Here is a 12,752-nt window from a genome sequence, read left to right as displayed (position 1 = left end):
GGCAGGATCACCTGGTCAGTGTACTGGGGGTGGCGTCCACCATTGCCCACGAGCTCGGGCACAATCTGGGCATGAATCACGACACGGCCGACCGGCGCTGCCAGTGTCAGAACGAGCCACGCCTGGGAGGCTGCATCATGGAGCCATCTACTGGGTGAGGGGCTAGGGGGCTATGGTGGGCTAGGTTTGACATGCATTACAAAAGCACCAGGCCATGCAAAGTCAATGATGCAAAACAAAGGGTCAGTTATGTGCAGCTGTGATCCTCACTTGCCTTGTATTATGTCAATTTTGAGGCACTTCATTTTAATGCACTTGTAAGAAGCTCTGGATAAGAGTATCCACTAAATGTCTTGTTCTCTTTACCCCTCTGTTCCAGGTTCATGCCAGGCCAGCTGTTCAGCAGCTGCAGTGCCAGAGACCTGTCCCTCAGCCTGCTCCACGGTGGGGGGATGTGCCTCTTCAACGTGCCCCAGCCTGAGAAACTGCTGGGGGGGCCACGCTGTGGAAACCTCTATGTGGAGAAGGGAGAGGAGTGTGACTGCGGCCTGCTGGATGTATGTTGGACAGTAAATTTGATATTTTTAGGGAGGACAGCATAGCTCACCATAGATGCAGGTTGACCTTTATTTGGATGGATCTTGCCCTGGAAGCAGCACTGAGCGGTTTCCTCTAGATGGGCCAGCTGTTAAGTCAAAATTGGCTATATCATACAAAATTAATGAAAACAAAAATTTGCTTTTTGGTCTTAATATAAGGTTAGCAGTGTGGTTAGGGTGAAGGTTCGGGTTAGGTTTAAAATCAGATTTTATGACTTTGTGGATGTGCCAGCTACTGACCACCCTGCAGAGCTGTCTCCTGGACAAGATTCATCCCAATGACAAGATTCATCACCAACCTGCCACCATAGATGATAATTCAATTAACAGACTTTATGATTTAGGTCAGGGGTATTCAATTAGGAGGCCCACAAAAATATATATATATCAAATTACACATTTTATTTTGTTATTTCAATGTTTATATTACTAACGTATGATGGGGGTCCCTGGGTCGCCAGTTTGCCTGGGACGGGATCTCTGGGAAAGAAAAGGTTGAAGAGCTCTAACTTTAGGGTTTAGGATTAATTATTAAGTGTCTGTCTCTCTGGATGTCCAGGAGTGTAACGATCCCTGCTGCAACGCCACCACCTGTAAACTGGTTCCTGGGGCCCAGTGTTCCTCCGATGGCATCTGTTGTGACAACTGCAAGGTGGGCAAGCCTTTCTCTCCTTCACTGGACCCTTACTGACAGTCACTCATTCAACCCCATCACTGAACACACTACTGAACACCTACATTTAAATCAGCTCAGTTCATTAGTCTCATATTTATTATAACTATAATTATATATGTTATAACCCTGATTGTTATGTTCTTGTCTAGTACGGTTCTGTATTTTGTCGTATGTTATATGTGGACACCAGGAAGAGTAGCTGCTGCATGTGCAATAGCTAATAGTGATCCTAATGAACTAAACTGTTACATGATCTATCACAAGAAGCTGAACAAAGGTCCAAATCATAAACCCCTTTACTGATCTACTGTCCATTTTCTCTGTCTGACCAGCTGCGTTCAGGTGGATGGATGTGTCGGCAGCCCCTGGGGGAGTGTGACCTCCCAGAGCACTGCACCGGTACCTCTCCCTACTGCCCCCCCAATGTGTTCCTGCAGAACGGCGAGCCCTGCGAGGAAGGCTCCTCCTACTGCTACAGCGGTGTCTGTGCCAGCCTCAACACACAGTGCCAGATGTTGTGGGGACCTAGTGAGTTACTCTATTGGTCAAATGTTCTGGACCCGATAACCATTGGGATTGATACCACTGTGGGGAGCTAGTGGCTAGTTATTTTGACTTGTTTCAGTACTTTTACCAAGGACTCTAGAACCTCAAGAGATCCGAACCCCAGAGTTCTGGACTGACTGGTCAGCGGAACTGGAACAGAGAATACTTCCCTGGACAAAGATTCCTATATATAATGTCACCACTAGTGTTTGATTGAAGAAACTGTTTTGGCGAGTTATTACATCATATCAAATCTTCATATGCCATATGTTGCAGAGATGGAGAATTGAGAATGGCTCATGAACTCAGGAGGCAGTGTTGTTCAGACACTTTTACTGTATAATCTTTGAGACAATTCTGATTGTTTAAACTCCCTTTTCTTTTCAGATTCCACCAGGGCTCCGCCTGTCTGCTTTTCCTCCGTCAACAAACAGGGCAACAAATACGGCAACTGTGGCCAGATGGCCAACGGAACCTACATCCCCTGCCCTAGCAAGTAGGTACCACATTCATTAGGGAACATCGTAGCAAAATGTTTTGCAACAGATATGCTAATTTGCAATCTTATTGGTAAGTTTATGTAGTCCTGCCCTGTTTCAGTCCTTTTTCTTCCATTTGGTGCCTAATGAACACTTCCATATGTCTGACTGTTGCTCTGACTGTGTCTGACTTTTCAGAGATGTGCATTGTGGGAGGCTCCAGTGCCAGGGAGGCAACGACCGTCCGTTGCTAGGCACCAGCGCTGAGATCCTGACCACTAAAGTAAAATTTAACTACAGCGACTTTGTCTGCCGGGGAACCTACTTCCACCTTGGCGACGACGTCTCCGACCCTGCCATGGTGGCACAGGGCACCGCGTGTGGTCTTGGCAAGGTGCACATCTCCTCAACTATAGAAATACAATGCAACATCTGGTTTTGTGGAACGGGCCATTTGACCCTTTGGAATAGGGAGGTTTTCTGTGTTGTTATCTAAGCTTACATGCGTATCTAAAATGATGATTGGTATTACTGACCATGTTGTGGTTCAGGCCTGTTGGAACCAGCGGTGTCAGGATGTGTCTTTGTTCGGCGTCGACGAGTGTCAGAGCAAATGCAACGGACACGGGGTGAGCAAGCCAGCTGCCTGTCTCCCCTTATACGAGTTATATTGTATAGCTCACAATGGACTGGCCCATACTATTGATGTTAAATGAATAATATGGCTCAATATCTACTCTCTGACATTGCCAGGTGTGCAACAGCAATAAGAACTGCCACTGTGACGTGGGATGGGCTCCTCCAGACTGTAGGTACACGGGCCATGGAGGCAGTGTGGACAGTGGCCCTGCAAGAGCACCTAGAGGTACCTCAGCGTTCCTCTGTTAATGCACAACTTGACTGCACTCATAGATATACACTCCTTATCTTAATCAAATCCTTGAGAAATTGGGACACCGTATCAATAAAACTAGGATGAAATAAGTAACATGCACCCAACTTTAATTCTATGTCTGTCATGATAACCAAGACCTCAATTTGTTCTGTATCTACAGGATCTGACCCGGCACGTGTGGCCTTGCTGGTCATCTTCCTCTTCATCCTGCCAGTGGTTCTCCTCTTCCTCGCCCTGCGTTTCCCCCGCTGTCACCGCAACCTGCCCTGCCTGGGCAATACCAGCCTCTTCCACAAGGGCACCGGACGCCAACAGAGCCGGTGAGAGCCCTGACCCAGGGGACACCAGCTGTGTTCACATATTAGTTACAATGTTTATATAGTATGTATATGTTTGCGCAGTGCAGAAAACCGCTATCAGTATGGATAGAATTTCGGTCATAGTGTTTTTTTAATAGCTATAATGGAATGAATGGGGCTATGGCAAACTACAGTATGTGCAAGTTTGAAACCTTGTGCATGTCCAATTATCTTGCACTTCATCAATCAATGGAGGTCAGAGTTAACTGTGTTTTTCACTACTCAAAATTGAGTGGGGTCAGTGTGGCCCATAGTGAGAATTGGGGCTTGGTGTTTGCTGTAGAACAGGCTAAAAGGTAGTAAATGTTAAGGGTAGAGTGGAATTAGTTTCTAGCTGCTCAGTTCTGGCCTGTGTCTTTACGACGAATCGTTACTGAAGTGCAAAGTTAATACTTAGTGTTTCATATAACACCCAAGAGTGTCTCTAGTTTTTAAAAATATCTGTGAACGTTGGTCCATAATAAAATAACTCACTATAATCTAAAGAGAGGGTGACTCAATTTGATTGATCAGTTTTAGTTCAACATATGTTTTTTGAGTAAACAGCTCAGATACTTTAAGTAGGATCTAACGACTAACTAAATGCTACGAAGGCTTTGGGAAACTCACCCCAGTTTAGCTCCCCATTTCTTCAATGTTTTAGATAACTCTTTTAGAGCCGGTTTCATGGATATGGATGGTGACCATTCTGTAGAGTCTCAGTTCTATACGCTTATTTTGAGTGTTACTTCTGTCAACCTCATTTGTACTTATACTGTACCACTGCAATGACCTCTGACTCTTCAGAACCAGAACGGATTATTCCCCTAGGTTGTAACATCATGTATATTAACCAGTGTATTGTAATCAAACGCCCATTCTTTGAGGGCTGGACCAGTGTTATAGAGAAACATCATTCTTAACGCTTATGACAGTGCTCAGCTTACTATTTGTAACGCTTCAGCACCCCCATTATTGAAATTGTGGTGTGAACTTTATGGTAGTGTGTTAATGTGTGAGTGTGTGCTGTCTCCCAGGACCCCGGCCACAGAGCGAGTGGATGCTCGTAACGGGGAGCAGGTCCAACCTCTGAGGTACCACTGGAGCCGTCAGAGTGACATCCAAATGACCCCGTCGCTGCCTTCTAACAAGGTACCACGATGACCCAGCCTGGCCTTCCCTGGCTGCCACTCAAATCGTTTTTCCACCTACACTGTTCCTATGTGCCCCTTGTTACAGGTACATGGAATCGATAACACTGACTTTGTTGTAATAATATTGGCCATTTAGCAGACGTCAATCTCTGAGTTGACCCACATGAAAAAATACTAGTTTACTGTAGAATTTACGATAGAATTCTGTAGTAAATTGTGGAATAGGGATTAACATGGGTAATCGAGATCCCTTGACTGACCCATGAACACACATTTCCCGAAAAGATTAAATGACAACACCTGGAAAATTACAAAAATGCTCCCCAATGTCAGCACTAATGCCATTCCACAAAATACACAACATGCGCAGCATCAGATTAGTCAAATATTTAATAGCACATTATCCAAACAGGTTGTCGCATGGTAGCCTTTAGTCTAGCGTATTTAATTCACACAAAGTCACCATAAATTCAAAGTACACTCGTAATTGCCACTGCTGGACTGCACATGCGACCCGAATGCCGTTAATGAACCCTATTGGAAACCCCTACAGTATAGCCTATAAAACAACATGTGCCTCTTTGAGCTGTCATTGACTCTTCAGACATTCACAAATTTGATAGGCCTATGCACAATTTATTACATAGTCATCTCTGTCACAGGCATGAAGTCTGTGGGTAGGGATGAGGGAAAATGATATATTCTCCTGTCCTAAAGCCTAGGCTATTTTCTAATCCAAAACCGTGACTCCTGTCTTGCATGAACATTCCTAACTTTATTCTGTAATCCATAGGTTGCATTATCAAAGCACGTCTCTTGCCTGTGCATGTCAGAATACCGCTATAACATCTCTGCGCTGTCTCGGACTTGCTGCCATAGAGCTTTGGTAGAGAATGTGTGCTCAACAAACAATATGGGAGTAGATATGGATATTTTGAAAACAGAGTTACTTTGATATTTAAACAATTTCCACTCTTCATCTCCCTGTTATTCTTGAGCTGATCTGTTATCCGTATAATCATTAACTCGATTTTTGCCAAAAGAGTAGATATTCTGTCATTCGTTGAAGGTTATCTAGCAAGCTTGGCAACTTTGGTCATTTGACTTTTGTTTGACTGCCGTTACAAAGTTTGAATGATTCAACAACTCTATACTCTGGGTGCGCTCTGTGTCGACATGGCTTACTGCTGAAATTTGCTGAATTAATTGAGGAATGTAAGGCTCAGAATTTATGAACGGCCTGTTTTGCAATTCACAACGATGTCATTGGCGATCAAACACAGTTGCTCTATCATTACTAAATATCAGTTTCATTTTCTCTGAAATCTTTACTCTCTTATTTGGGGAGAAACCTGGCAGGCATAGTGACCATATCTTGGTTTTAAACTCTTTAAATGGGCACATCTGATTTTTGCGCTATTTACCGGAACTTTCAGGATAAATATGAATTATTCCCAATATTGAAACTTGTATGGAAAATATTAATCCGTACTGTTAAACTATGCTACACACTGTAGTATCCCTCGATCGTGTAGTGTTTACTATAGAATTTTGTAGTATGCTGTAGAATACTGTACCACACTGGTATTCCCCTCGATTGTGTAGTGCTTACTATATAATTATGTTGTGTACTGTAGAATACTATACTACACACTGTAGTATACCTTAATCATGTGTAGTAGTTACTATAGAATTTCTACCTACAGGTTATGGAAATGTTTTAGTATTTGTCCAGTAGGTTTCCTCAAGGACAAAGCCACCAATTCTATGTCAAAGATAATAAAACTAAAACACTATAGTAAATACTATAGTATTTTAGGCTTGGGCAGTATACCATATACTGGGGTATTTGGAAATAGCCACAGGATGGTTTTTCAATGCTGTCAATATCTTTGAAACTATTTATTAGAATTTTTTTATACATTTGAAAATTTGTAGCTACTTTTTAAGTAAGGTACCTGCAGTCAACTTGTGTAATACGTTAGGAGATAAAGATGATTGCGTTCTTCATTTCACCTGTCACATTATTTTTCATTATGAAGTTTACTGGTAGTCCCTAATCACATTGTTTGTTTACAAGCACACAATGACTAGAGACCGGAGCCTTGTGAGTCACACACTGTTGCGCAGCACACGCCTGGTGATCTAGTTACAGTATGGAATTCACAACTAAATGTTTTACAGCTAGATATCTTATAACTATTAAGTTAACTGTCTAAAATATGTTCAATACTTTGTAGTTGGGCATTTGCTTTGCTAATTTAGTAGCTAGTTATCTATTAGCCAGCAGATCCAAGCCGCTTGCTTATAGCTGCACTAGGGTCAAACAGCATTCCTGTGTAGATTAAAATGTACCTCAATCCAGGGATGAGAAATGTATTGTTCTCCTAATTGTCCCATTGTCTTCACGGTGTAACAGTTGAGCTAATGGGACAATTCGGAGTACAACACGTTTCTCATCCCTGGATTGAGGTACGTTTTCTGAGCCATATCTTGCGCTGACTCCGTGGTGTATTAATATACACAGGAATGCTGTCTGAACCTAGTGCAGCTGTAAATCAGCGGGTAGAATTTTCTGGCTGCCTGGTTATCCAGCTAAGTGGTTAGCTTCTTGCAAAATCAGCATTGCTAACCTTTGGATTACAGAGGCTCAATGGAGTTTGAAAATAGCACCCCTTCTGTTCAGTGCCGGTATTACAGAATATCCCGGGATGGCACAAGGTCAGTATGACAATCTGGATACCGCGGAAGTTCCAACTATAGAAATACTACTGCATTTATACTATAGTGAATTGTAAATACTACAATCATGTCCACAAAAACACTACAGTGTAAAGTCAAACACTACAGTGAATACTATAGTATATAAATATGGTAATACTACAGTATTTACAGTGCCTTCAGAAAGTATTCAGACCCCTTGACTTTTCCCACATTTTGTTAGGTTACAGCCTTATTCTAAAATGTATGAAATTGTTTCTTTCCCTCATCAATCTACACACAATACCCCATAACGACTTTTTTGCTAATTTATAAAATAAACTGAAATATATTTACTTAAGTATTCAGACCCTTTACTCTGTACTTTGTTGAAGCACCTTTGGCAGCGATTACAGCCTCAAGTCTTTTAGGGTATTGGTTAAGCTACAAGCTTGGCACACCTGCATTTGGGGAGTTTCTCCCATTCTTCTCTGCAGATCCTCACAAGCTCTGTCAGGTTGGATGAGGAGCATTGCGGCACAGCTTTTCCAGGTCTCTCCAGAGATGTTCGATCGGGTTCAAGTCCAGGCTCTGGCTTGGCCACTCTTTGGTAGGGTCGTGTTTCAGAGACTTGTTCCGAAGCCACTACTTTATTGTCTTGGCTGTGTGCTTAGGGTCGTTGTCCTGTTGGAAGGTGGACCTTTGCCCCCAGTCTGAAAACCTGCTTCAGAGCGCTCAGGACTTCATCAAGGGATCTCTGTACTTTTTTTTGCTTAACCTGGAAGCCAGCCACACCAATGTGTTGGAAAAAACACGGTACACCTTGAGACCATGTCAGCGTCCATACGCCCGGCCCGCCAGAGGAGTCACTAGAGGGACAATGATATCCCTGCCGGCCAAACCCTCCCATAACCCGGGACTCGAACCAGGATCTCTAGTGGCACAGCTAGCAACTGCGATGCAATGCCTTAAACCATTGCACCACTCTGGAGGCCCTCTCTGTACTTTGCTCCCTTCATCTTAGCCTTGATCCTGACTAGTCTCCCAGTCTCTGCCACTGAAAAACATCTCCACAACATGATGCTGCCACCACCATGCTTCACCTTAGGGATGGTGGCAGGTTTCCTCCAGACGTGACACTTGGCATTCAGGCCAAAGAGTTCAATCTTGATTTAATCAGACCAATTTGTTTCTCATGGTCTCAGAATCCTTTAGGTGCTTTTTGGCGAACTCCAAGCGGGCTGTCATGTGCCTTTTTACTAAGGAGTGGCTTCCGTCTGGCCACTCTACCATAAAGGCCTGATTGGTGGAGGGCTGTATAAATGGTTGTCCTTCTAGAAAGTTCTCCCATATCGACAGAGGAACTCTAAAGTGCTGTCAGAGTGACCATCGGGTTTTTGGTCACCTCCCTGACCAAGGCCCTTCTCCCCCGATTGCTCAGTTTGGCCGGGCGGCCAGCTCAAGGAAGAGTCTTGGTGGTTCCAAACTTCTTCCATTTAAGGATGACGGAGGCCACTGTGTTCTTGGGGATCTTCAATGCTGCAGAAATGTTTGGTACCCTTCCACAGATCTGTGCCTCGACACAATCCTGTCTCGGAGCTCTACGGACAATTCCTTCGACCTCATGGCTTGGTTTTTGCTTTGACATGCACGGTCAACTGTGGGACCTTATATAGACAGGTATGTGCCTTTCCAAATCATGTCCAATCAATTGAATTTACCACAGGTGGACTCCAATGAAGTTGTAGAAACATCTCAAGGATGATCAATGGAAACAGGATGCACTCAAGCTCAATTTTGAGTCTCATGGCAACGGGTCTGAATACTTATGTAAATTAGGTATTTCTGTTTTGTATTTTTGTTGACTCCAATGCCTCCCATAGTTGTCAAGTTGGCTTGATGTCCTTTGGATGATGGACCATTCTTGATGCTTTGTCATTATGGGGTACTGTGTGTAGATTGCTGAGGATTTATTTTCATTTAATCCATTGTAAAATAAGGCTGTAACGTAACAAAATGTGGAAAAAGTCAATGGGTCTGAATACTTTTCGAAGGCACTGTATACTATAGTATTTTTTTCATGCGGGGAGCTATGTAAGATTTGCCTGAAGATGGAGAGCATAAAGAAAATGTAAAAAAGCATCTAACACATTAACAAGTTCTACAGTAACTACACTGAACAAAAATATAAACGCAACATGCAACAATTTCAAAGATTTTACAGAGTTGCAGTTTATATAAGGAAATCGGTACATTTAATACATGTATTTAGTCTATGGATTTCATATGACTGGGAACACAGATATACGTCTGTTGGTCACAGATTTGTATTTTTTTTAAAGGTAGGAGCATTGATCAGAAAACCAGTCAGTTTCTGGTATGACCACCATTTGCTTCATGCAGCGGATCACATCTCCTTCGCATAGAGTTGATCAGGCTGTTGATTGTAGCCTGTTCCGCTCTTCAATGGCTGTGCGATGTTGCTGGATATTGTCGGGAACTTGAACACACTGTCGTACAAGTCTATCCAGAGCATCCCAAACTTGCTCAGTGGATGACATGTCTGGTGAGTATGCAGGCCATGGAAGAACTGGAACATTTTCAGCTTCCAGGAATTGTTTACAGATCCTTGCAATGTGGGGCCGTGCATTATCATGCTGAAACATGAGGTGATGTCAGCGGATGAATGGCATGACAATGGGCCTCAGGATCTTGTCACGGTATCTCTGTGCATTCAAATAGCCATCGATAAAATGCAGTTGTTGTAAACAAATTTGTGCACAACATTTTAGAGAAATAAGCTTTTTGTGTGTATGGAATATTTCTGGGATCTTTTATTTCGGCTCATGAAACATGGGACCAACACTTTACGTGTTGCGTTTATATTTTTGTTCAGCATATGTTCAAGAAACCAATTCATATTTTCTCAATCTGAGTTGTATATGTTCTGCTTAATTCTAATAACTAATTTACCCCCCAATGCATGTTTCCATTGGCTGTCAAAACCCTTTGCCTCCTGTTTTCTCCTATCAGGTTCAGGACAGACCTGCTCCGCCTACTAAGCCACTTCCTCCTGACCCTGTCTTAAAACAAGCCCAGGTAACCTGGCCTAGGCCTGTGAGGTGATGGGTAGCTTGAAAAATGCTTGTGTGTGTGCGATGCAAAGAGATGCAATCTCTAACTTACTTCTCATTTATTTATCTATAAGAATGCTCATGTTTTCTAGAACTAACATTCTGTCTTTATGTATGTGTAGTTGCAGTATTATAGCGAAGTCGTGTTTGTTCCTCTACTTTTTCCAAATATCCATCATTAGATAAGAAAGAAACGGCCAGCCCCCACCAAGCCCCTGCCCCCCGACCCCAGCACCCCTAACAACCAGGTACAGTCAGAGGTTGCCATTAATGAGGTCTTCGTCCATATGTAGTAACAGTTGTAGTTGTTGTTCAGAGCTGTGGTTCCAAAATGGATTCTCAAGCAATCACCCTTTTTGTATCTGTTTAGAGGGCCATGCCATCACACTGTTTCTGTAAAATTATTCTATGAGGGGGCCTCCCGAGTGGCGCAGCGGTCTAAGGCACTGCATCGCAGTGCTTGAGGCGTCACTACAGACCCGGGTTTGATCCCAGGCTGTGACGCAGCCGGCCGCTACCAGGAGACCCATGAGGCGGAAAACAATTGGCCCAGCGTCGTTAGGGGAGGGTTTAGCCAGCCAGGATCTCTTTGTCCCATCATGCTCTTGTGGCACGCTGACTTCTGTCGCCAGTACTGTGTTTCCTCCAACAAATTTGGTGTGGCTGGCTTCCGAGTTAAGGGAGCAGTGTGTCAAGAAGCAGTGCGGCTTGGCAGGGTTGTGTTTCGGGGGACGCATGGCTCTCGACCTTCGCCTCTCCCGAGTCCGTACGGGAGTTACAGCAATGGGACAAGACTGTAACTACCAATTGGATATCACGAAATTGGGGTAAAAATAAAGCATTAAAAAATATATATTCTATGAGGATATGACATCATGTCAGTCTGAATGGAAACCTGCATGTACAGGGTGACTTAAAAATTGATGTTGAAAACCAACCACAGCATTACTTAGATTATTTAGCATTACTTACTGGCATGGGGGGAGCATGTTCCTCCTAGTAAGCACCAACAGTCGCCACAGTGTCTAATGCTTAACGGGTTTAATTTGGACAAGATTAACTCTCCTGTTTAGATGTGTAAATCTGTCACTTAGCAAACGAACCCTCCACATGAGCGAACTCTATCCCCAGCTTAGATCTGGAAGAGTAGCCTATGTGCTAAGACACAATGATTGAACTAGTTGACAAAGACCGTGGCTCCACACACCAGAGTTGTTAATCTCTTTAGTTACAATCACTTTCGTAAATTGTGTGTTGAATCTTCTGTGATGATGCCTACAAAACACGGTAGGCATTATTACATAACATTCAAATCTAGAGCTATATAGTTAATTAGCTGATGCTCTAGAATCAATGTACACTGAGTGTACAAAACATTAGGAACAACTTCCTAATTTTGAGTTGCAATCCTTTTTGCCCTCATAACAGCCTTGAATCGTCGGGGCATGGACTCTCCAAGGTGTTGAAAGTGTTCCACAGGGATGCTGACCAATGTTGACTCCAATGCTTCCCACAGTTGTCAAGTTGGCTTGAGTGGGTGGTGGACCATTCTTGATACTCTCGGAAAACTGTTGAGCGTGAAAAACTCGGCAGTGTTGCAGTTATCGACCCACTCAAACTGGTGCGCCTGGTACCCACTACCATACCCTGTTCAAAGGCACTTAAATATTTTGTCTTGCCCATTCACCCTCTGTATGACACACATACACAGGTCATGTCCCCAAGGCTTAAAAATCCTTCTTTAACCTGTCTCCTCCCCTTCATCTACTGTACGTGGATTTAACAGGTGACAACAATAAGGGATCATAGTTTTCACCTGGATTCACCTGGTCAGTCTGTCATGGAAAGAGCAGGTGTTCCTAATGTTTTGTACACTCAGTGTATATTCCTACCACTGTTCCTCAAAAAGTATCTTATGGTCATTGGTCAAGTTGCTGATTTCTAACGTTTGGTCAGTGTGGGTAAATTCATCTCATCTGTATGGCTTTGAGGAGCACTGGTGTCGATCATCTTTCCCTCTTATCATCTACTTCCATGATTGGAATCTGTCTTGTCAACAGTAACGTAATGGATACTATTCCATTACTTTAGAGTGCATTTGTTACCTGCATGGAACTGAGCATGATGGCGAATGAATAGAGGTAGCTGTCTCGTCTCTGTGGTTTGCTAATAGAAATTATTTGTGTATTTGACGTCTCATTGCATGAGAATTCATCTGACGTTTGTTTTTT

General features: G+C 43.3%; 1 protein-coding gene across 5 annotated transcripts in view; it reads left to right on the top strand.

The window, feature by feature from the left end:
• adam15 (ADAM metallopeptidase domain 15) overlaps positions 1–12,752 on the top strand; it is a 30,592-nt gene that overhangs the window by 13,197 nt on the left and 4,643 nt on the right. For 2 of the 5 annotated variants that reach the window (XM_029736595.1, XM_029736592.1), the window contains exons 11-21: positions 6–154; positions 380–557; positions 1,159–1,251; positions 1,608–1,803; positions 2,209–2,317; positions 2,499–2,694; positions 2,852–2,929; positions 3,054–3,165; positions 3,356–3,515; positions 4,571–4,685; positions 10,421–10,486. In XM_029736595.1, coding sequence (XP_029592455.1) covers positions 6–154; positions 380–557; positions 1,159–1,251; positions 1,608–1,803; positions 2,209–2,317; positions 2,499–2,694; positions 2,852–2,929; positions 3,054–3,165; positions 3,356–3,515; positions 4,571–4,685; positions 10,421–10,486 — 1,452 coding nt within the window. Of the gene's footprint in view, positions 1–5; positions 155–379; positions 558–1,158; positions 1,252–1,607; positions 1,804–2,208; positions 2,318–2,498; positions 2,695–2,851; positions 2,930–3,053; positions 3,166–3,355; positions 3,516–4,570; positions 4,686–10,420; positions 10,487–10,703; positions 10,770–12,752 lie in introns of all 5 variants that reach the window. The other 3 variants (XM_029736594.1, XM_029736596.1, XM_029736591.1) reach the window with 2 other exon arrangements.

Source organism: Salmo trutta, chromosome 37 (genome assembly GCF_901001165.1).
Source record: "Salmo trutta chromosome 37, fSalTru1.1, whole genome shotgun sequence".
Classification (NCBI taxonomy): domain Eukaryota; kingdom Metazoa; phylum Chordata; class Actinopteri; order Salmoniformes; family Salmonidae; genus Salmo; species Salmo trutta.
This window is presented reverse-complemented; position numbering and strand designations above follow the sequence as displayed.